General features: G+C 45.8%; 1 protein-coding gene across 5 annotated transcripts in view; it reads left to right on the forward strand.

The window, feature by feature from the left end:
• usp34 (ubiquitin specific peptidase 34) overlaps positions 1–23,611 on the forward strand; it is a 45,813-nt gene that overhangs the window by 19,863 nt on the left and 2,339 nt on the right. For 2 of the 5 annotated variants that reach the window (XM_031876622.1, XM_031876626.1), the window contains exons 15-75: positions 37–251; positions 404–522; positions 1,035–1,162; positions 1,342–1,431; positions 1,586–1,681; positions 1,835–1,917; positions 2,223–2,377; positions 2,615–2,728; positions 2,911–3,010; positions 3,334–3,496; positions 3,585–3,711; positions 4,478–4,628; positions 4,746–4,882; positions 5,065–5,274; positions 5,409–5,534; positions 5,742–5,864; positions 5,959–6,042; positions 6,246–6,332; positions 6,466–6,666; positions 6,742–6,824; positions 6,907–6,947; positions 7,151–7,275; positions 7,549–7,701; positions 8,152–8,256; positions 8,363–8,457; positions 9,269–9,573; positions 10,158–10,321; positions 10,442–10,507; positions 11,005–11,151; positions 11,406–11,462; positions 11,866–11,943; positions 12,290–12,384; positions 12,471–12,643; positions 12,744–12,894; positions 13,015–13,093; positions 13,170–13,223; positions 13,314–13,409; positions 13,502–13,566; positions 13,649–13,724; positions 14,133–14,180; positions 14,283–14,348; positions 14,454–14,534; positions 14,718–14,803; positions 15,803–15,971; positions 16,231–16,305; positions 16,691–16,842; positions 17,050–17,203; positions 17,669–17,713; positions 17,938–18,042; positions 18,626–18,773; positions 19,015–19,319; positions 19,565–19,894; positions 20,222–20,379; positions 20,536–20,614; positions 21,030–21,156; positions 21,436–21,543; positions 21,752–21,856; positions 21,957–22,081; positions 22,314–22,437; positions 22,518–22,597; positions 22,700–22,840. In XM_031876622.1, coding sequence (XP_031732482.1) covers positions 37–251; positions 404–522; positions 1,035–1,162; positions 1,342–1,431; positions 1,586–1,681; positions 1,835–1,917; positions 2,223–2,377; positions 2,615–2,728; positions 2,911–3,010; positions 3,334–3,496; positions 3,585–3,711; positions 4,478–4,628; positions 4,746–4,882; positions 5,065–5,274; positions 5,409–5,534; positions 5,742–5,864; positions 5,959–6,042; positions 6,246–6,332; positions 6,466–6,666; positions 6,742–6,824; positions 6,907–6,947; positions 7,151–7,275; positions 7,549–7,701; positions 8,152–8,256; positions 8,363–8,457; positions 9,269–9,573; positions 10,158–10,321; positions 10,442–10,507; positions 11,005–11,151; positions 11,406–11,462; positions 11,866–11,943; positions 12,290–12,384; positions 12,471–12,643; positions 12,744–12,894; positions 13,015–13,093; positions 13,170–13,223; positions 13,314–13,409; positions 13,502–13,566; positions 13,649–13,724; positions 14,133–14,180; positions 14,283–14,348; positions 14,454–14,534; positions 14,718–14,803; positions 15,803–15,971; positions 16,231–16,305; positions 16,691–16,842; positions 17,050–17,203; positions 17,669–17,713; positions 17,938–18,042; positions 18,626–18,773; positions 19,015–19,319; positions 19,565–19,894; positions 20,222–20,379; positions 20,536–20,614; positions 21,030–21,156; positions 21,436–21,543; positions 21,752–21,856; positions 21,957–22,081; positions 22,314–22,437; positions 22,518–22,597; positions 22,700–22,840 — 7,528 coding nt within the window. The remainder of the gene's footprint in view (positions 1–36; positions 252–403; positions 523–1,034; positions 1,163–1,341; positions 1,432–1,585; positions 1,682–1,834; positions 1,918–2,222; positions 2,378–2,614; positions 2,729–2,910; positions 3,011–3,333; positions 3,497–3,584; positions 3,712–4,477; positions 4,629–4,745; positions 4,883–5,064; positions 5,275–5,408; positions 5,535–5,741; positions 5,865–5,958; positions 6,043–6,245; positions 6,333–6,465; positions 6,667–6,741; positions 6,825–6,906; positions 6,948–7,150; positions 7,276–7,548; positions 7,702–8,151; positions 8,257–8,362; positions 8,458–9,268; positions 9,574–10,157; positions 10,322–10,441; positions 10,508–11,004; positions 11,152–11,405; positions 11,463–11,865; positions 11,944–12,289; positions 12,385–12,470; positions 12,644–12,743; positions 12,895–13,014; positions 13,094–13,169; positions 13,224–13,313; positions 13,410–13,501; positions 13,567–13,648; positions 13,725–14,132; positions 14,181–14,282; positions 14,349–14,453; positions 14,535–14,717; positions 14,804–15,802; positions 15,972–16,230; positions 16,306–16,690; positions 16,843–17,049; positions 17,204–17,668; positions 17,714–17,937; positions 18,043–18,625; positions 18,774–19,014; positions 19,320–19,564; positions 19,895–20,221; positions 20,380–20,535; positions 20,615–21,029; positions 21,157–21,435; positions 21,544–21,751; positions 21,857–21,956; positions 22,082–22,313; positions 22,438–22,517; positions 22,598–22,699; positions 22,841–23,611) is intronic. The other 3 variants (XM_031876624.1, XM_031876623.1, XM_031876625.1) reach the window with 3 other exon arrangements.

Consider the following 23,611-nt stretch of genomic DNA (forward strand, 5'->3'; position numbering starts at 1 on the left):
GCCTCCTCTTTTATAAAACCCTCCCTCCTCCGTCAGGCCCATGGTGGAGGACATGCTGAGTGCCGACGACGTGAGCTGCAGCAGCTCCCAGGTCAGCGCCAAGTCGGAGAAGAACATGGCCGACTTTGACGGCGAGGAGTCGGGCTGCGAGGAGGAGCTGGTCCAGATCAACTCCCACGCTGAGCTCAGCTCCCACCTGCAGCAGCACCTCCCCAACCTGGCCTCCATCTACCACGAGCACCTGGTGCAAGGTGAGCCACACACTCAAGGGCCTCGACGAGTTTGGAATAAACCGATTATTTTGATCGATACAATAGCTTTGTTTTCACTAGAGGACTAAATAAAGGTTGACCTCTCAACGAACCGGAGGAACTCATTTTGTGAGCGCTCTGTATCTCTGCAGGTCCAGCCGTTCATAAGCACCAGTACTCCAGCAGCCACGCTGTGACCGACATCAACCTGGACAACGTCTGTAAGAAGGGCAACACTCTGCTGTGGGACCTGGTGCAGGACGAGGACGCGGTATGAAACACAGCTTCTCTTTATAGACGACGTTAATGTTCCGACATGTTTTATAGACAGGGCTTCATTCAAGTCCACACATTAGGTCTTCCGTCACCCGGGTCATAACTGAATTATTAACATGCATGTAGACACTACGGCTTCCAAGGATTATGAAAACGTGTGTGTCTGTGTCATCAACAACGTCAGCAGACTGTTTTGGGGGTTCAATAACGCAGCAGTAGTGTTGACACGAGGCAGGAACGTGTGTTTACAAATGAAAACGTAGTCGTGTGGATGTCACCTTGGTGCCCTCTCTCCCTGCGGGGAGTCGAGGATGCTGCAGCCCACCCAACTGGTCTCAAAACAAGGATCCCGTCCTGTTCACCACACTCTGTGGTTGTGACTTTTTAGCTGTTTCATAACCGTTCACATTTACACAACTGATGAATTTATGAACATATTGTTTAGTAGAGCACGAAATCGTGTTAATATATCGTGATCTATCGCACGTTTGATTTGTCTGTGTGTAGATTCATCTGTCTGAAGGTCTGATAAACGAGGCGGAGAAGCTGTTGTGTTCACTCGTCTGCTGGTTCACCGACAGACAGATCCGAATGCGCTTCATCGAGGGATGCCTTGAAAACTTGGCCCACCACAGGTACGAGTGACCCGAACACATTGGTCTGATTTTAACTCGGGGCTCCCACTGGATTTAATCATTTCAGAGAACAGACGTGGATGAGGCTCATTCCTGGGCACAGAACACACTCAATGTTTTATCTCTCTCTTTTCTCTTGTCCTTGTCTTCGACCCTCCCCTTCTCGTCTCCCCTCTCAGGTCTGTTGTGGTTTCCTTGCGTCTACTCCCCAAACTTTTTGGCACTTTTCAGCAGTTTGGCTCCAGCTACGACACTCACTGGATCACCATGTAAGTAAAACCCCGTTATTCCACAGGGACCGCCAACATCAACACAAAAATGAAGGTTCCTCGTCTTAGCTTTCAATACGATCTTAAAAGGACACGAAGAGGAAGCCGTCTTGTTTCATGAGTGTGGTTCTGATGTGCGTGTCGGTTCTGTCAGGTGGGCGGAGAAGGAGCTGCACATGATGAAGCTGTTCTTTGACAACCTGCAGCACTACATCCAGGAAGTCCGTGAACACCGGCACAAGTTTGCACTGTGAGTCTGTCAGCGCTTCATCACTGCCCGCCTTCAATACCTAGTTCCTCAAAGTCACACAGAGAGCAGCAACTCAAACATTTATCTGCACGACCATTGTGGATTTCAGTAAAATATGTTTTCTCAACTAATACCGACCCGTCTCCCTCGCAGGTACAGCCACAGCGCGGAGGTCCAGGTCCGTCTGCAGTTTCTCACCTGTGTCTTCTCCACACTGGGATCTCCAGACCACTTCAGTAACATTCAGCTTTATTTGGCTAAGAAATCAACATTCTGGATAAAAGAAAGATGTTTAGTACATCTAGATGTTTAAAGATGTTTAGTACAGCAAACGAAGAGTTTTAAAAGACGTTTGACACGTTGATTCATTCACAAGCTAAAGATATTGTTGCGCTCTGAAGGCCTGACATCATCATGATGTCAACTTTATAGATGTTTGACTGTTCTATTAAGTTATACAGGTGTGATCAAGTTTATGTTTGCTCTTACCCCAATACAATAGAGTTTTTCACACCAGTGTGTGTATGTAACTGTATTTCAGGACTGAGTCTGGAGCAGGTGGACATCCTGTGGCACTGCCTGGTGGAGGACGCCGAGTGCTACGACGACGCGCTGCACTGGTTCCTCAATCAGGTGCGCAGCAAGGACCAGCATGCAATGGGCATGGAGACCTACAAACATCTTTTCCTGGAGAAGGTGAGGGCGAGGAGGGGAAACAAAAACGACATACAGGAATGAGAAGTTTACCAAGAAATGTCAGGCTTTTATTTTGAAGTCTGGCTGAACTAGTTTGAGTTTCAGGGTTTCCTTTGCTCCTGGAAATGTTTTTACGTTTTGTTCTTGGGAAGGAGCATCAATGAGTGCGTTGACGTGCACCTTGGTTTCCTGGTTGGGTGTCTGTGTGTGTTAATGTCACTCTCTGTGTGTCTTCAGATGCCCCAGCTGAAGCCAGAGACCATCAGCATGACGGGCCTGAACCTCTTTCAACACCTCTGTAACTTAGCCCGCCTCGCCACCAGCGCACTGGACAATGCCTCCAGCTGTGAGGTACACAGACTCCTCTGAACTTCATATTCAATATATATAAAAAGAAAAACCTTTAACAGTTTTCTCAATACAGTTTGGAGATGAAAGAGATATGCTGACGTGTTACTCGTCTTGCCTTTAGTTAGATCAGAGTAGACGGACAGTTAACGTGTGTGTGCGTGTGTGTGTGTGTGCGTCTCCAGCTGTGCGGGATGGACCAGCTGTGGGGGATCGCTCTGAGGGCTCAGTCTGCTGACATCAGCCGCGCAGCGATCCAGTACATCAACTCCTACTACATCAACGGTTAGTTTACCTCCATCGCTCACACACAGTTTACAGACCGTTATGCAAATATATTGACTCTCATATCAAAGTAGGAGTGTGTGTTTTGGGGGGAGGGGACGGAGGAGCGTAACGGTCTCTTATATACAGTCTATAGTAACGTCAGCAGCAGCGTTAACGGCCAACGTACGGAGGTTCCATTCAGTTACATTATGATGCGTTCAGGCTCTGTTCGGTGAAAATGAGTATTGGGCGAAAGGTAAATTACAACGTTATCATGATGTGTTCACATGTTTTACCATCCTGACTCACGTCTTCGTATACCTCGTTGTGCGTATCTCCAGCTGGTAAGACGGGCCTGGAAAAGGAGCAGGAGTTCATCAGGAAGTGCATGGAGAGTTTGCTGATGGCTTCAGCCAACCTGGAGAAGGATGCGCACTCCAGCCTGACCAGCATCGAGAGGGGGCTGCTCATGCTCAAAACGCACCTGGAGGCCTTCCGACGCAGGTACGCACTAACACTAGCAGGTTAACACGAGATGAAGGGACATAAATAGAGTTCAACATATCAACAACACGTTTCCTGTCCTCGTCAGGTTTGCGTACCACCTGCGACAGTGGCAGATCGAGGGGACGGGAATCAGCAGCCACCTGAAGGCTCTGAGCGACAAACAGTCTCTGCCGCTCAGGATCGTCTGTCAGCCCGCCGGCCTTCCTGACAAGGTGACAAATCTACATCTCCTTCTAGGAATAGATACTGTGTACGAACCAGGCGGCAACCTCCGGTTCTGAAAAGTGAAGCCAGTGCTGAAGTTCCTTAAAGCTTCATTCTCTCTAGTGTCCACCAGGGGGCGACTCGTCTGGTTGTATAGAAGTCTATGAGAAAATGACTCTACTTCTCTCTTGATTTATTACCTCAGTAAACATTGTAAACATGAGTTTATGGTCTCAATCTCTAGTTTCAAGTCTTCTTCAATACAGCACGATGTTCATTTAGTACATTATGGTCCATTTAGAGTCACACAGACCATAAAGCAGAGTATGCTTTAGGGCGGGGTTTACTGTGATTGACAGGTTGCTGCCATTACCAGAGACGTATACAGCATCTCTACGTCACTCCTCCACAGTCCAAATATGGTCACTTCTGATAACTGGTTGCAAAAAACCAAGATGGTGACGGCCAAAACGCCGAACTTAAAGCTTCAAAACATCAGTCCACAAACCATTTCAGAAATCAAAGCTTCTACTTATGACATGCGATCATGGAGGTGTAATTAGTCCTTTTTAAGTGCTTGTATAGTTCTTAAAATTTCCACAATTTCTAATTCTAGGTAGATTCTAGGTAGGAGGTAGATGTGCAAAGCACTCTAGCCTTAATTTGTCTTGAGAAATTCAATCTTTCAAGCCAAAGGTTATTGAATATATAATGTAAATCAAGCTGTTACATCAGTAGATTGAGCCTTTGTGTATATGTTTTTGTCTTTTGCAGATGACGATCGAGATGTACCCCAGTGACCAGGTGGCCGACCTGCGAGCTGAGGTGACCCACTGGTACGAGAACCTGCAGAAGGAGCAGATGAACCAGCAGGCTCAGCTGCAGGAGTTCGGCCAGAGCGGCCGGCAGCCGGCGGACTTCCCAGGTCAGCTCCCTCAGATCCTCTCCTTGTTACCATTTACTTACACTGAACACACATCTCTAGATCACTCAAACAGCGGTCACACAGTCAGTAGGTGCCCCTCGTTTTAACTGTCTTCAGTGAGCTGGTGTGTGACGTCTGTCTCGTCTGCTGCAGGAGGCTTGATGGGACCAGTCCGGATGATCTCCTCCGGCCACGAGCTGACGACCGACTACGACGAGAAGACTCTGCATGAGCTGGGCTTCAAAGATATGCAGGTGACTTCCTGGTTTCTTTGGATATTGTCGATTAGATTAATCAAATCTGCATTTGCTTTGTTTTTATTTGTAGTCATCTGGCGACGGATGATGACAAAACGTTTTGTAGTTCTGTCGTAATTTGAAATGTTCAACACAGATGAATCCCAACTGATGTCGTGAGTGTCTGTCTTTATTCCCAGATGGTGTTTGTGTCTCTCGGAGCTCCGCGGAGGGAGAGGAAGGGGGAGGGCGTCCAGCTGCCGGCCTCCTGCCTGCCCCCTCCCCAGAAGGAGCACATCCCCATGCTGCTGCTCCTCCAGGAGCCGCACCTCACCACGCTGTTCGACCTGCTGGAGATGCTGGCCTGCTTCAAACCGCCCAACACGGAGAAGGTCCAGGAAAACCCTGAGGTGAGTGTGACTGAATGAAGGAAACTTTTAACTTACATTTACAACTATTCATGTATGCAGAGTAACTCGCATGATCTCTTTGTCTTCATTATAACAATGAAATCGTGCGTGTGTGTGTCTCCGTCTCCGTGCAGAGTGCGCGGTGTGAGGAGCTTCACCTGCATGCAGAGAATCTGTCTCGTCGGGTGTGGGAGCTGCTGATGCTGCTTCCTACGTGTCCCAAGATGCTTCAGGCCTTCCAGAACATCTCAGACGACACGGTCAGTCATCACACTTACCGAACGGCTTCCTAAGGATTCGGCCATCGCTGGAAGCAGCGTCGACTGATACCGATCACTTTTGAAGCCTTGTATTAATCGCGTAGCTTTATTTATTTATTTATTTATTTAATTATTCTTAGCAATGTTGTATTCTAAAATCAAGAGATGAAAATAAGATCTGTAAATTCCTTCTGTGTGTGTGTGCAGAATGGGGAGGGTCTCTGTTGGAAGGAGCTGCTGAGGATAAAAAGTCCTCACAAGCTGCTGTACGCTCTGGAGATCATCGAGTCTCTGGGAAAACCCAACCGACGGATCCACCGAGAGTCCACTGTGAGGACAAACGCACACAACTTTTTTCTAGGCCTTGTGTATATTACCTGGTACGTGTTTGTGAATCTGACCGTGCGAGTGTTTGTGTTTCCAGGGCAGCTACAGCGATCTGTATCCGGACTCTGACGACTCCAGTGAGGATCAGATAGAAAACAGCAAGAACTCCTGGAGCTGCAAGGTACAACACCGCACTCCTGTGAAAGAAAAGACGCTGTTAACTTTAGGGCGGTCGTCAACCGAAGACATCTGTCAACGACCAACTTAAAGTTGATTTAATTGACGGATCAGTAAAACTGAGTTTCTCTATTTAAAATGACACAATAGAACCAGTTTAAGTCTTTATCAAAGATGTGTTCATACATGTCTTGTTCTGTCCTCCAGTTTGTGTCGTCCGGAGGCCTCCAGCTGCTCCTGGAGATCTTCAACTCGGGCATCCTGGAACCCAAAGACCAGGAGTCCTGGACTGTGGTGAGAGAGACCACCTCCCTTTCTTGAGTATGAATGTGATGAGTCTGTCTGGTGAACAAAGATGCCCGTTGTGTGAAGTCTCCCAGTGTCTTGTTGTTTTTCCATTTTGTTCTCTTATCCGTCTCCTCCGCAGTGGCTGCTGGACTGCCTGGCCTGCCTGCTGAAGTTGATCTGCCAGTTTGCGGTGGACCCCGCGGACCTGGACCTGGCCTACCACGACGTCTTCTCCTGGTCCGGCCTCGCCGACAGCCAACGCAAGCGGGCGTGGCCGGGCAAATCCCGCAAGTCCACCGTGGAGCACGGGAAAGGCCTGCACATCCCTCGGCTGACTGAGGTAGATGTCCCACCGGACGGTGAAACGGCCGACTGTTAAAGTGATTATTCTGAGATTCTCTCTGTTGGTTCGCAGGTGTTCCTCAGCCTCGTTCAGGGTACCAACCTCATCCAACGTTTGATCAACGTGGCCTACACGTACGACAACCTCGCACACAGGTGAGTACAGAAAATCTCCTCCTGCTATTTAAATGTTAAATGTCTCGGGTATAATTTACATGTTGTCTTTTCCCTTCTGCAGAGTTCTTAAGGCTCAGTCGGACCACAGGTCTCGTCATGAGGGTGAGAACTTGATATTCATTCATGATGTACATTTACACACAATGACACAAAAGCACGCAGACAAGATGAAGAAACCTCAACATGTCTGAGCTCAAAACAAATCAAATACAAACAACATCAATGGACCGGATGCAGACAAAGAAACCAGTGCAAGCTGTTGATGTTTGTCGGTGACGTGACGGTGATGTTTCTGTTCTCACCAGTGACTCACTACTCCATGTGGCTGCTGGTGAGCTGGGCTCACTGCTCCTCCACGGTGAAGTCCAGTCTGGCCGACAGCGACCACCTCCACGACTGGCTGAAGAAACTCACCCTGCTGGTGCCCGAGGTGAGCCGGCGAGGTGTAAATTCCATCTGAATGTCTTTAGCTCACTGCTCTAGGGAGACGTAGTACTTCCTTCTATGTCAAAGTACTATTAAATTAGACTGTGACTGTGTGTTTCACGAGGAACGCTTGAGAAGCGCTCGTGTGTGGTTTTGAGCCCTCGGCTCAGCTCAGTGAAGTCCTTGAAAATGAAAAAATAGTGCCTGAAAAACTACCTGAAAGTCTTTGAATGTCCTTGTGAACCCTGTATGGCTGACTTCTTGTTGTTGTTTTCAGCCGGCTGTGAGACACGAGGCGTGTAATGGCCTCTACAAGCTCTCTCTGTCGGGTCTGGAGGGCGGAGAGTCCATCAACAGGTCCTTCCTGCTGCTCGCCGCCTCCACACTCCTCAAGTTCCTGCCTGACGCACAGGCCCTCAAACCACTCAGGGTGGGTCACACACACACACACACACACACACACACTCACACTCACACTCTCACTCACTCACTCGAACAGGAAACCCGTCTGCAGGCTACACTCTGTGTCAGAAGTCCTCTGGGACGATGATCTGACTCAATTTGAGCTTTGCTACAGTGACACCAGTCTGTTTCTGTGAGACGTTGTCCCTCTGGTGGGATTAATGCCGGAGACGCCGGGACACAATCTGAACAAAGACGCCCTGTGGAGGTTTCTTCTTCTTCATTTAAACAAACAAAAGTTGTTTGTATTCAGTGTTACTTGCCATAATGCATTGTGTGTATCCTTGACGTCAAAGAAACACTGTATTGTTTGCATCTTGTCCTTCCCTGTCGTATACAACTCTGACTGTTAATGATTCAGAATGTGCGTACGTTGCTGTTAAGAGGGGAGTTTGACGGTAACTTGTGCATCTTGCAGGTGGAGGACTACGAAGAGGAGCCTCTGCTGAGGACGGGCTGCAAGGAATACTTCTGGCTGCTCTGCAAACTCATCGACAACATCCACGTGAAAGACGCCAGCCAGGTGGGACACTAGCCGACCACGGTGCCGACGGTCGTATTGTCAGTCGGTGGTGTTGTTGTGATGCGTCATTGAGCCGTTGCTAGTATTGGTCTGTTTGAACTCACAGAAGGTCTCTCCCTCTCTGTCGCTGGCCGGCTCGATGCAGACCACCCTGCTGGACCTGGACGCTCTCGCCCGACACCTCGCCGACTGCATCCGGAGGTCAGACACACACACACGCGCACTGAATACAGGAGTTCTATAGCACCTTTAAGCAACAAGGCACAGTGCGCTACACGCTAAAAAGCCTCATTAAAGAGCCAAGAGAATAGAAAACAAGCCACAATAGAATAAGACGGGTGTAAAATAAATTTAAATGTTATTTGATTTAATAAAAGACGGCTCCAAACAGAAAGTCATCTGTCTTAAGTTAGAAGAACTGAGAGTTGCAGCGGACTCAGTTTTCTGGGAGTTTCATGTAATTTGTTGTTGTTCTGAACACAGTGGCAGATTTCAACTTTTTGGACATTCAAAATGTTTAATTCTTGTCGAAAAACTGTTCATAAAACACTACTTTTTTTTTTTTTTCTTTTTTTTTTGCATTTCATTGTATCTGTATCTATTTATCATGGTTTATTACAGCTTTCTTTAAACTATTTATTGGTAATAAGAATAATAAATTAAAATCTGGGAACGCAGCTACGCCACTAAAAAGAAGTTGCTTAGTTTGTCAGACTTCATCGTGGTGAAGCTGTCATGTAATGATGTTCAGCAACAGTGAAATAACAGCTTAAGTCACCTCTAAACATAATATTTACCTGAAGTCTTGTATAAAGGATGTACTGAAGAGTTTAGATTTTGACTAACCAACTTATTTTTGCGTTTCCTTTTGAAACAAAATCACAAGAAGCACAGAACTCAACCAGCAAATGATCCATGATCTGCTCTATAAGACTTGCGGTGAACTGTAGAGCTCGTCGCTCAGCGTGAAGGTGTAACGCCAACATGACCTCTGTGTTCCTCTCTCCTCCAGCCGCGAGATCCTAGACCAGCAGGACGGCACGATCGAGGACGACGGGCTAACCGGCCTCCTGCGTCTCGCCACCAGCGTCCTCAAACACAAGCCTCCCTTCAAGTTCTCCCGCGAGGGTCAGGAGTTCCTGCGTGACGTCCACAACCTCCTCTTCCTCCTGCCCAGCCTGGCCGACCGCGCTCAACCCAAATGCAAGTCCCACGCCGCCCGGGCCGCCGCCTACGACCTGCTGGTGGAGACGGTGAAGGGCTCAGTGGAGAACTACCGGCTGCTCCACAACTGGGTGATGTCGCAGCACATGCAAGGTGAGGACCGCTTCACTTTTCTCATTCTTTACCAGAATTCTGAAATGTAGCGGCACACAAAGAAAGCTGTTTAAAATAAAGCTTTCTTTGCTGTTATATGAGGAAGAACGGCGGTCACGGACCTGCTCGGTTCATCACGTCTTCTGAACAATTAGATTTTTGTCCGCTAGCTGGCATAAAAACTTCAAAACCAGCTGACGGACACAAAACACCAGAACACCTGCTAACATGTTGGCTAACATTGACTATTTACGCACCACTCAAAGCATCATTATAATTCATTTGAAGTCGTGTTTCTGTCCATCCGGTGAATGCGATTCCAACACTCACGTCATTGTTAAAGTAGGAAACTCGTCTGCAGGCTACACTCTGTGTTAGAAGTCCTCTGGGACGATGATCTGACTCAATTTGAGCTTTGCTACAGTGAATCCAGTCTGTTTCTGTGAGACGTTGTCCCTCTGGTGGGATTAATGCTGGAGACGCTGGGACAGCCTCAACGTGGTTTAAAACCACACCAGAACAGAAACGTCTCGGTCTACGTGCTGAACATTAACATTAAGAACCGGCTGATGCTCTTCCTCCAGCCTCTCACGCCCCGTACAAGTGGGACTATTGGCCCCACGATGACGTGCGGGCCGAGTGCCGCTTCGTGGGTCTGACTAACCTGGGAGCGACCTGTTACCTGGCTTCCACCATCCAGCAGCTCTACATGATCCCCGAGGCCCGCCAGGCCGTCTTCACTGCCAAGGTCAGTGCCTGCAAGACAGACTGAGGGCAGAGAAACTCCATTTATGCATCCTTCAAATTCAAGACGGAGTGTAGATTCTCATGAGTGTGTGTGTGTGTGTGTGTGTGTGTGTGTATGCAGTACGCTGAGGATATCAAACACAAGACCACGCTGCTGGAGCTGCAGAAGATGTTCACGTATCTCATGGTGAGTTTTACATTCATAGTTTTATATTTATATCTAATTAATCAGTTTTATATCAGTTTGCAGTTCAGCCAATATTTCACAGAATTTTTGTCTCGTGACTGTTGGTCTCAGGCGAGTCAATCATGGCTTCACAGTTGCGCTGAGGAGTGCAGAATTTTATGTATTTTACAGAATCTGGATGCTGCAAACAGTTGATTTGAGGCAACGTTTTAAATGAATAAACAAAATATCGCAATTTCAAGCTTCGATTTGGTTGCTTTTTCTACTGAAAGCGTTCCTCACAGAGGGACCGTCAGAAGAATAGAAACCCTTCCTATTTACGCAGGTAGCAGGTCTTCTTCACAGAGCCGGCCTTGTTGTACCGCCATGTTTTAAATCCTATGCGCTGATCCTTTAAGGAGAGCGGAGCTCCTGAAAAGTTCAAGCATATCAGTGCAGACAGACGTCTTTACATCGGCTAAACTTTCTGTTTCTTCACCGTCCGTCTGTCCGTTCAGGAGAGCGAGAGGAAAGCGTATAACCCCCGGCCCTTCTGTAAAACCTACACCATGGACAAACAGCCTCTCAACACCGGGGAGCAGAAGGACATGACGGAGTTCTTCACCGACCTCATCACCAAGATAGAGGAGATGTCACAGGAGCTGGTAAACTCACACGGCTCCACACAAGTCAGACCAATAACAAGTTATTATAAGTGTAGTAAGCCAAGAACTGGTGATTAATGAAGACAACACATTTCCTGATATCAGAATAAACTGAATTAAATGCTTCAGAGTGAAAGGAATAAAAGCACATTTGGAAATAACACGTGCTCACATCGGGATAGTGATAGAAGTGATAGATTTATGTTTACATATTTATTTACATGTTCGTGAATGTGTCTTCTTTGTTCTCACAGAAAAACACAGTGAAGACTTTGTTTGGAGGCATCATCACCAACAACGTGGTCTCTCTGGTGAGTTTGAGGACATTACTTAGATTCAATAATTAAAAATGTTTTCCCCAAAAATGTTGTTATTTAGGTCTAAGGACCAAAAAGAAGCCATCGAGCTCCACACATATGTTACCTTTGATTTTATTTATCATTCGAGTATTTCTGACACCTATTCTTTATAATAAATACAAAGTCACGTTATTATTTAAATATTGTAATGATTATAAAGAATATTGGTGCTGCTCTTACTCTAAGTTGATTACTCTACATGAAGAACAGACTTCATATCGTCAGAATGCTTTTTACAAACGTAGCGCAGAAGTTTAAAGTTGTTAAATTCAAGAGTTACAAAGTTGACCTCGTGGTGAACTTATGAATCCAGTTGTGGGACAGTTTGAGATGTTTCGTGCTGTTTGTCCTGCAGGACTGTGACCACGTCAGTCAGACGGCAGAGGAGTTTTACACCGTCAGATGTCAGGTGGCGGATATGAAGAACATCTACGTGAGTATTTAAAACACACCACTATCGCACAGTGGTGGAATGCTCGAGTAATGTACTTAGGTACGCATTTGAGATACTTGTACTTTATTTTATAACTTTATATTTCTCCTCCACTACATCTCAGAGGTAGATATTGTATTTTTTACTCCACTACAGCTTTAGTTACAGTTTTTCATCTCCTTCCTGTCCAGTATAAACCTCTTACTCATGTAAGGTCTTGAATACAGGAATTTTACTTGTAGTGGAGTATTTTCAAAGTGTAGTATTAGTACCTTTATTTCAGTAAAAGACCTGAATACTTCTTCCACGACTGGTATTGACTGTTTCTCTTTCTGTCTGTATTCAGGAGTCTCTGGATGAGGTGACCATCAAAGACACTCTGGAGGGCGACAACATGTACACCTGCTCCCAGTGTGGCAAGAAGGTCCGGGCTGAGAAAAGGTCCGTGGAACTCCTGTAGGAATATTGAAATTTCACAATTTTTATCCTTAAAATAAATCCTCTAATTGAATTCTCTCCTCCCACAGGGCGTGTTTCAAAAAGCTGCCACGGATCCTGAGTTTCAACACCATGAGATACACCTTCAACATGGTGACGATGATGAAGGAGAAGGTCAACACCCACTTCTCCTTCCCGCTGCGCCTCGACATGACGCCCTACACCGAGGACTTCCTCATGGGCAAAGGAGAGCGCAAAGAGGGTTCGTCCCAACATATTAAATAGCGTCTGAGGAGTTTGTGTTTTTGGTTACGCCGCGAGAGGAAATGCAGTTTCTGAGCCGCGTTTGTCGCGTGCCGCAGGTTTTCGGGAAGAGGGCGAGGCAAAAGTCACGGAGAGCTACGAGTACGACCTCATCGGCGTCACAGTGCACACGGGCACGGCAGACGGCGGCCATTACTACAGCTTCATCAGAGACATCGTCAACCCGCACGCCTACAAGAACAACAAGTGGTGAGCGCAGAAGCACGTCGAAGGGGAAACGATGATGAGCGTTAAGGGCTTTTATTGAGTGAGACGTCGGTTAGAAGGTTCAGGTCGCTCAGGTTGGTTTAAAAACATCACTTCTCACAGGTACCTGTTCAACGATGCCGAGGTGAAGCCCTTCGACTCGGCACAGCTAGCGTCCGAGTGCTTCGGAGGAGAAATGACGGTACGAGCTGCAGAAACCCAAAACATTTTATCCGTCGCTCTTGAATTTTGCTGACATCGCTTTTTATCTTTTTCAGACTAAAACCTACGACTCCGTCACGGACAAGTTCATGGATTTCTCTTTTGAGAAGGTGAAGATGGATTTCTGTTTTCAGTGATCTTGTTCAGTGTTTCATGATGTGGTCCAGAAGGTAATAACGCAGCGTTGATTGAACTTGCAGACACACAGTGCCTACATGCTCTTCTATAAGAGGGTGGAGCTGGAGGAGGAGAACGGGAAGGACTTCAGTTTTGACGTCTCTCCCGATCTGCTGGAGGTACCGAGGCTCTACTTTTGTATTTAGAGTTTGAGTTGGTACATTTATAGTTACGTTGAAATGTTAAACGTACACGTCTGTGTCTCTTTCAGTGGATTTGGCACGACAACATGCAGTTCCTCCAGGATAAAAATATATTTGAACACACATACTTTGGGTAGGTATCAAACCTCTTACTTATTTAGACAGAATGGATTTATTACTTCCACTATTACTTATAATTATTACTTTATTTGTAGCTTCATGTGGCAGCTCTGCGGCAGCATCCCCAGCACTCTACCGGACCCTAAAGCCGTCTCCCTCATGACCGCTAAGGTGAGAAATAGACCAGCTTCAGGTTTTACTTTTTACAACAATTTAAGAAAGTTCAGCGATTTTATTCTGACAATTAAACGAGGTTAAGGTGATGACTAGAATAACAAAACAGACATTGTGCTCTAAAAGGCTCGTGATGTTAGAATTAGAACACTTTAGATGATCTATTAAAGGTGCCAGATACTAGATCGGGAGCATTTCTATTGGCTCTCAACATGGCGACCACTGAGCCAGCATCCTGTAGCTAACAGCGCTAACAGTACAAACTAAAGCAAACGTGCTAAAAGAGCAAACAGTGTTCCTCTTCAGATGAGAGGATTTGTTGGTATTTTTTAGTTTTCTGTCATTGTAGACTGTCTTTGCGTCGCATGAAACTTTACTTTACTGTAAATGCTCTTTTCTTTGCAGCTCAGCACATCGTTCGTCCTCGAGACTTTCATTCACTCCAAGGAGAAGGTAAAGCACGCTCTCCTGACGTTATCGTACGTTTGCAGTCTCACTGCTGGACAGTGGAGACAGACTGACGGATGTGTTTCCTTCCTTCTCTGTTTCCTGCAGCCCACCATGCTGCAATGGATCGAACTCCTCACCAAACAGTTCAACAACAGCCAGGCCGCCTGCGAGGTTTGATCCCGGCTTTGACGAATAGTTCACCTCGTGGTGCAGGTATTTGTTGTTTTGTTGACTCCTCATGTGGACTGTACGGTGTTTTCACTTCCTCTGTTTCAGTGGTTTTTGGATCGGATGGCTGATGACAACTGGTGGCCGATGCAGATCCTCATTAAGTGCCCCAATCAGATCGTCCGACAGGTGAGTTTTTTTTTTATCCGATAGAACTTCATTGAAACGTAACGCTCAACATTTCTCCTGTTTTCCGTTGTGCGTTCCTCTATCCTGTCCCTCGTTTTCACCCCCAGAGCTCATTTAATTAATGATTGACGTTCCATCGCGTCACAAACGCACAGCTGACTCACTTCTGCTTCTGTCCTCCAGATGTTCCAGAGGTTGTGTATTCATGTCATCCAGAGGCTCCGTCCGGTTCACGCTCACCTCTATCTGCAGCCCGGCATGGAGGACGGGTACGTCGCTGCTTTTCACAACGTTTTACTCTCGCTTTTGTTCAAAACACACAAACTGCTTATTTAGATTTAAAATAATTACTTATAGTTCTCTGTACTTTTTTTTACGGTCTCTCTTCAGCAGCCAGCAGAGAAAAACGTTTGAAAGAACTTAAACTAGAAATGTTCAGAACTTTGTTTAATGTTAATCCATCACATTCAGTGATACATGGAGAGTCTGTGTTCATGGTGCCGTCAGAGATGTGCAGCACAAGCAGACAGTGTTGTGTCTGTGATGTCAGTGTGATGGCGGCGATAGAGATCCAAACAGGAGCCGCGTGTCGCTCAGTGTCTCCGTCACTCCAGACTCTGAGAAAGATCTGTGGCTCCACATCAGGCACACACACTCACTCTCTCTCTCTCTCACACACACTCTCACACTCAGACACAGACTCGAGATGGATTGGAAAAGCTGCGGCCAGTCTACCTACAATCATACATTTTATAGTTTATATACTTACATAAATGCTTTTTAAAGGTATACTTCCCCCATAAAGTCAACATTCACATATCACTTCCTCACCCTGTGTTACCTTGAATACGTGAAGAACACTTCTCACATGCCTCCGCGGTGAACGAAGATTCAAACAATGGAGAAAATTCTTCATAAATTGAAGTAATCGGAGGCCGTGTTTAACAGCAGCAAAACTATCTGAAAACATCTGCTGACAAACTAACACAACCTGTGCAGTTTAATCCAAGTCTCAATCATCCTGTCGTGTGTTCACTACTTCCCAAACAATAGCGTGCTGGTATATTCTGTACACAGACATCCCCACCTACGTCATGTGTATGAAGTAGTAACTACATCGTCTATATGTATTTATTCAAGCACTCTTTGTACTCGGTACTCTTCCACTATTGTATACAGACTCGGATTGCTGTTTGTGTTCACTTCCTGGGTCAATAAAGAAGACTCTGGTTCTGAAAACGTTCATTCTTTTCTTATTCTCGTCTCAGCTCCGACGACATGGACGGTCCCGTGGAGGACATCGGCAGCCGGTCCTGCGTCACTCGCTTCGTGAAGACGCTGCTGTCCATCATGGAGCACGGCGTCAAGCCCCACAGCAAACACCTGACGGAGTACTTCGCCTTCCTCTACGAGTTCGCCAAGATGGGAGAGGAGGAGGTCGGTCCGAACGGATGTTTATAGACTAGACCGATGTTTGTGGTCCAAAGGCGTCGTTTGTTTCACTGATTTTCATTTCAAGTGTTGTGAGTCTTCACAAACCTGTAAGATGAGTCTGTGTGGCTGCAGCTGGACGGTGTTTTAATAGACTCCACTGTTACTAAACCTTTCTTAGTTCTCATTACGATGTGTAAACTGATGAGCCGTACTTGTGGTGTGTTATTCGAGCTTTAATCGTCTTCTGTTTTTGTGTCTCCAGAGTCAGTTCCTGTTGTCACTACAAGCCATTTCCATCATGGTGCATTTCTACATGGGAACCAAAGGCCCCGAGAACGTAAGTGCACACACTGATTACTTTACTTATATTTATGTTACGATACACGCTTTATTTATTTATTTATTTATTTATTCTGAACGGTGCGTACTGCTTTTATTTATTGGTTTTCTTTCTTGATGTGTGAATGGAATGCGAGCCTGTTGTCCTCTTACAGATGAATGATCAGTGGAAGAGGAATCATTCAAATCAGTTACTTCAGTGAAACTTAATTTACACACAATTAAATAATTGTATCTATTTTATTCTTCTGAATCTTATTATTAACTTTTATTTTGGTGTTAATTTCATTCAATGAATCGACCGACCCATCACTAGTCAATAAAGTCTATTGAATCGAACTTAACCGGGTTTAGATGTGTACATGAAGAGTGTCCTCCCTCAGCCTCAGGTGGAGGTGCTGTCGGAGGAGGAGGGAGAGGAGGAGGACGAGGAGGAAGACATCTTGTCTCTGGCGGAGGAGAAGTATCGTCCTGCAGCTCTGGAGAAGATGATCGCCCTCATCGCTCTGCTGGTGGAGCAGTCTCGCTCTGAGAGGTACGACATGGATTCACTATATTACGGAGATGCTCTCTGAAGGTATAACGTGTAACTTTCCAGATGTAAAATGTCTCAAGACCACTGGACTGATGTTACATGTTTTGTTGAGTTGTGTACTTTTATGTGAAATGGTTTTTACCTTGAGCGGTTTCATTTAATGTGCGTTTGATGCTCGACTCTTTTCTTTCTCTTCCTGCTCTCCAGACATCTGACTCTGTCGCAGAGCGACATGGCGGCGCTGACCGGAGGGAAAGGCTTCCCCTTCCTCTTCCAGCACATCAGAGACGGCATCAACATCAGGCAGACCTGCAACCTCATCTTCAGCCTCTGTCGCTATAACAACCGCCTGGCCGAGCACGTAGGTTCATCTCAGTCACACAGAGAGTGATCAGAACTGATTCACAACTGATACCGAGGACTCGACTTACTGCATCCATCTGTTAAACACATGTTGTGCTGCCAGAACTACTAGATGTCACTTAATACTGCACACTAGACCTTAAAGGGAAAGAACAAAAGTATTAGCATCAAAGTATACCTACAAAAAGTACATTATGTCATTATGCAGAGTAGCCAATATCAGAATAATGTACATTATATTATTGATTACCAATAGTTAATGCATTATTATATACTTTAATGTTTTATATATATATATGTGTATAAAGATATGATTATTTCCTGAACTTCCAGCGGAGTTTGAATGTAGAAAATAACTTTAAATGTCAGATTCTTTAAATTCGGCACAAAGACAAACGTAGTTATTTGCAGAAAGCGGTAGAAATAAATGTTTTAATGTATAATTCTCCTTCTGGCTGTTCAGATTGTGTCGATGCTCTTCACCTCCATCGCAAAGCTGACTCCTGAGGTGAGTTGCTTTATTTGTAGCTTTAAAAACGCAAGATGTAAAGCCATGCAGATGTATTTGGTTTTATTTAATCCAAGGTTTTGAGACATCTGTGTTTCTTTTTGCTTTATCTTCTATATTATTAAGCTCCTCTGTGGAATCATGAGCGCTGTTCCTTCATGCCAGTTTTAAGCTCGTACTGAGTCAGACACTAGATAATCTAAAATATGAGTTCTCTCCATCAGGCTGCCAATCCTTTCTTCAAGCTGCTGACGATGTTGATGGAGTTTGCGGGCGGACCACCGGGGATGCCCTCCTTCGCCTCCTACATCCTGCAGAGGATCTGGGAGGTAAAACACTGACACCGAAATACAATTTACCTTTAATGTGACAACAAATTAAATCTGTTTGGTGTTCCTTTAACCAGAGAAATCAGGATCGTCTGCTTATTTTCTCTGCGACTACAAACACTAGACAATGACCAAGTTCAGTTTAGTGTAGAGGTTTTTTACATCACCTTGAACGTCGCTTGAAATAAAATGTGTCTATTTTACGAGGGACGTCGGACCAAAATGGTTTCGTAAAGAAATGAAATGAGACAAATTTATAAAGACCACATCCGGACCATTAAAGGTCAAAGAGGCACAGATGATTATCTGTTAACTTTCCTCATCAAACATTTCTCTAATGTGATATTTAAACAGCTGATTAGATGGAAGTTTTCTGATAGATTAAAACCAGATTGCATAAATAGTTTTATTTGATAAATCCCAGAGCATCAACCTTAACTTAGACGTTCCTCATGTCAACAAACGCATTAATCTCAGGAGGTTTCATTTCTCATCTCCGTCCCACACGACCAGGCGTCTGAGTGACGTCTTTGTTTTGCTCTGTGTGTCTTCATGCGTGTGTGTTTTGTGTTCCTCCCATCAGGTGATCGAGTACAACCCGTCGCAGTGTCTGGACTGGCTGGCTGTCCAGACTCCCCGGAACAAGCTGGCTCACAGCTGGGTGCTGCAGAACATGGAGAACTGGGTGGAACGCTTCCTGCTGGCTCACAACTACCCCCGAGTCCGCACATGTAAGAGCCCCAAAATCCAATGCGGCAGTGTTGTTTTATTTTTTATCACACCCGGGTTTTTAACAGTTCTGTTTTTACCTCTCGGAGGTGAAACTAACGAGTTAACCCCACGAGAGCAGGTTGTAGTATAAAGGAACCAAGTCCAGCCTCACAAGTGGATGTTATAAATATAACCACTCTAATAAATACGGGCTAACATTAAATGACAAATAACAATGAAACTCGTGTCTCGTCTCTTCAGCGGCGGCGTACCTGCTCGTCTCCCTCATCCCCAGCAACTCTTTCCGCCAGATGTTTCGCTCCACGCGCTCCCTCCACCTGCCGACCCGCGAGCTGCCGCTGTCGCCCGACACCACCGTGGTCCTCCACCAGGTGTACAACCTACTGCTGGGGCTGCTGGGACGCGCCAAGCTGTACGTGGACGCCAGCGTTCACGGCACAACCAAGCTGGTTCAGTACTTCAGCTTCATGACGTACTGCCTCATCTCCAAGACGGAGAAACTCATGTTCTCCGGATACTTCATGGACCTCTGGAACCTCTTCCAGGTACATTCAGTACATTTAAAATTGTATTATTTGTTATTTTCTTTAACAAATAAACATTTTAGAGTCTCAGTATAAAGGTAGAGTAGAAGCTGTCATTCATTTTGTTTTTAAACGCTGTTCTAATAATATGAAATGTATCTTAATCGTCCATTGATCTGCTTATAACTACGTAATAACTGAGCTGCAGCTCTGCTAGGATCACTAGTCTGAAGCTTTAGCCTCGTCTTCTTCCTCTCCGCCTTCAGCCCAAACTGTCGGAGCCGGCCATCGCCACCAACCACAACAAGCAGGCGCTGCTGTCCTTCTGGTACAACATGTGCGTGGATTGCCCGGAGAACGTCCGCCTGGTGGTGCAGAACCCCGTGGTGACCAAGAACATCGCCTTCAACTACATCCTGGCCGACCACGACGACCAGGAGGTGGTGCTCTTCAACCGCGGCATGCTGCCCGCCTACTACGGCATCCTGCGGATGTGCTGCGAGCAGTCGCCCGCCTTCACCCGGCAGCTCGCCTCGCACCAGAACATCCAGTGGGCCTTCAAGAACCTGACGCCGCACGCCAGCCAGTACCCCGGGGTGAGTGGAGAGTCTGAGAATCTTTATTTAATGCTGGCTGTGTTGATGCAGCAGCGTTGGACACGGCATTTCATTGGTTATCATGTTAGGATTTTATTACCTGTTGTTTTAGGATTTGGTGACGTTGGATTGTTTCACAGCTTGCTGGGATCAATCCTACAAATGACGACGCGCATTTTTCTTCAGAATAACATTTTAACGTTCTGTTTTTTCCCAAAATATTGTGTGTGTGTGTGTGTGTGTGTGTGTGTGTGTGTGTGTGTGTGTGTGTGTGTGTGTGTGTGTGTGTGTGTGTGTGTGTGTGTGTGTGTGTGCTGCCCCCTGCAGGCGGTGGAGGAGCTGTTCAACCTGATGCAGCTGTTTGTGGCGCAGCGGGCCGACATGAGAGAAGAAGAGCTGGAGGACGTCAAACAGTTCAAGAAAACCACCATCAGCTGCTACCTGCGCTGCCTGGACGGCCGCTCCTGCTGGACCACGCTCATCAGGTGAGGGGACGCACACGCACGCGTTTATTGAGACAATGGTATTGTGAAGCTTGCATGTGTGAATTTGTCCACTTTAGAGCCTGAACTCTGGCACAATAAGCCTTCAGGAGCTTCTCTGATCTGGATCCTAACGCCTAGTTTTGCTGTTCCTCTTAGTGCCTTCAGGGTTCTGCTGGAGAACGACGAGGACCGACTGCTGGTGGTCTTCAACAGGGGACTCATCCTCATGACTGAGGTAGGACCAGGATCTGGATCAGGATCTCCTCTTTACATCAGACAAAGAGAGAATCAAATTTCAGACCATCTTAATATCAGAAACAAAGAGAAAAATAGGGAATTTGGAGGCAAATTTACAACTTTTGAACTTTGCTTTTATCATTTCTGTTAATTTAAACAACAAAAGCACCCTGAATAACTTAAATTAAGCTGAATGACGGAATACATTCTGTTGAAGTCAACAATTGCAGAAATGAATAGTTGTAGTAATAGCAGAGGATTTGAGGAATCTATTGCCCTTCTGTCCGTCCTGGGAGAGAAATCTCTCCTCTGTTGCTCTCCCTCTGGGTTTTTATTTTTCGATGCTAAAGTCCAAGAACAGAAGATGTCGTATGTTGTAAAGATATAAATACAATTGTCCCGTCTTTCTGCAGTCCTTCAACACGCTGCACATGATGTACCACGAGGCGACGGCGTGTCATGTCACTGGCGACCTGGTGGAGCTGCTCTCCATCTTCCTGTCCGTCCTCAAAGCCACCCGGCCGTACCTGCAGCGCAAAGGTCAGAATCGAGATACAACTTTATTGATTCGGGTGTTACAGCAGCAGACAGAATAAACAAACTATTAAAGAGCAATTAGACTCGACATTTACAAGGCAAACAGTACACACAGTACACACAACCAGAGCCGTTGCTAAGAATAGTTTATTATAATGTAATTTAATGTGAGATATAAAGTCAAATATATTGTGGAATGTATTGATATAGTATGACATAATGTACAGTTTAGAAATACTATACTACTGTTCTGAGCAGATGCTTCTGTGTGTTGTCATCCAGATGTGAAGCAGGCTCTGATCCAGTGGCAGGAGAGGATCGACTTTGCCCACAAGCTGCTCACACTCCTCAATTCCTACAGCCCGCCCGAGCTCCGCAACGCCTGCCTGGGTAACACACACACACACACACACACCCCAAAATGAAAAAGATGATCAGCAGATTAATCCATAATGAAAATATGAATTAGTTAATTGTTCAGAATGAGCTCCACCTTGACTACAACAGTAAAACCTATTTTCAACGCAGGACTTTCTTTACTTTGTTAAATGCTTCGTCTACCTCTCGCTTTAATCTTTCTTTGTTCTGGTTCCTGCAGATGTTCTAAAGGAACTTGTTCTACTGAGTCCTCACGACTTCCTGCACACTCTGGTTCCCTTCCTGCAGCACAACCACTGCACCTACCACCACAGCAACATCCCCAGTGAGTCTCCTCCTCTTTTAATATGTCATTAAAATGTCTTCTATGAATTAAAACCTTTATATTAAGGGCAGTTTCAGTGACTGTGTGTTTTTGTCCACAGTGTCGTTCGGTCCTTACCTGCCCTGCAGAGAGAACATAAAGCTGATGGGAGCCAAGAACAACATCCGACCTCCAAGACCAGAGCTCAACATGTGTCTGCTGCCGTCCATGGTGGAGAGCAGCAAGGTGTGATCACTTAACACTCACCTGCAGCTCTGTCGCCTCACCTGCAGCTCTGTCGCCTCACCTGTAGCTCTGTCGCCTCACCTGTAGCTCTGTCGCCTCACCTGTAGCTCTGGAAGGATTTTCAGTTGTTTTTTTTTCATTGTAAACTGAATATTTGTTGATTAAAACCTGCAGGAGCCTGATGTTGGTTGTAAACTGTGTGTGTGTGTGTGTGTGTGTGTGTGTGTCTCAGGGTAAAGACGAGGTGTACGACCGGATGCTGCTGGATTACTTCCTGTCCTACCACCAGTTCAGCCACCTGCTGTGTCGCGTCGCCATCAACTGTGAGAAATTCACGGACACACTCGTCAAACTGAGTACGTATGAGTCTGTGTAAAATCAACCATTCATGAACACACACCTGCGTGTATGTTTACATATCAACTGTGTCTCTCAGGTGTGTTGATAGCGTATGAAGGGCTCCCTCTTCACCTCGCCATCTTCCCAAAACTGTGGACGGAGCTCTGTCAGTCTCAGGTTTGTCACATTTTAAACTCACCAGACGAACGTGTTTTGAGTCTCACTCGTTCAGTTCCCTTTTTACGGCATTGACACAGTTTGTCCTTGTTGCTCTTTCAGTCTGTTCTGGCTAAAACGTGTGTGAAGCTGCTCTGTGATGATCCGGTCTTCAGCGAGTACATCAAGTGCATCCTGATGGACGAGAGGACGTTTCTCAACAACAACGTGGCCTACTCCTTCCTCACCTGCTTCCTGCACAAGGTACCAAACAAAAAGCTTGTCTTTAGACGTTTTTGTTCTTTGCCAGTTCTATCTGTTTCTTTTGGTGAAGAAATGTCTTTATTTGTGTGTAATCACCTGAAACTTTAACAGACGTTTTTGTTAGCTTACAATGAGTCCTTCATATCTACATAGGGAGCAGGTCCTCCTCTAAGAGTCCTCCATGTTTCTACAGTAGCCCAGGACGACCAAACCAAACGCTGGCTCCAGAGAGAGCGTTATGCATTTTAACATTACCTGAAGGCCACCATAGTTCTAAATAGAAGACTTAACAGAGGGTGTTTAGTTGATTGCAATCTGACCTGTCAATCACAAGCTAGCCCCACCCTAAAGCATCCCCTGCTTTATGGTCTGTTTGACTCTAAATGGACCATAATGTACTAAATGAACATCATGCTGTATTGAAGAAGACTTGAAACTAGAGATTGAGACCATAAACTCATGTTTACAATGTTTACTGAGGTAATAAATCAAGAGAGAAGTAGTCATTTTCTCATAGACTTCTATACAACCAGAGGAGTCGCCCCCTGGTGGACACTAGAGAGAATGCAGCTTTAAGACATGAAGCTTTGGCTTCACTCAGCAGCAACAAAGGGACAATCATTTCTCAGACTTTTAAAAAATGTTGTTTTCTCACTTGACTCTCAGGGCTTCCGTAGTCCAGCCTGTAAATAATTGTCTAGATGTTGTCACCTTAGCATCACCTCGTGTGTGTGTGTGTGTGTGTGTGTGTGTGTGTGTGTGTGTGTGTGT

Source organism: Anarrhichthys ocellatus, unplaced genomic scaffold, assembly GCF_004355925.1.
Source record: "Anarrhichthys ocellatus isolate YVR2014 unplaced genomic scaffold, GSC_Weel_1.0 scaffold112, whole genome shotgun sequence".
Taxonomy (NCBI): domain Eukaryota; kingdom Metazoa; phylum Chordata; class Actinopteri; order Perciformes; family Anarhichadidae; genus Anarrhichthys; species Anarrhichthys ocellatus.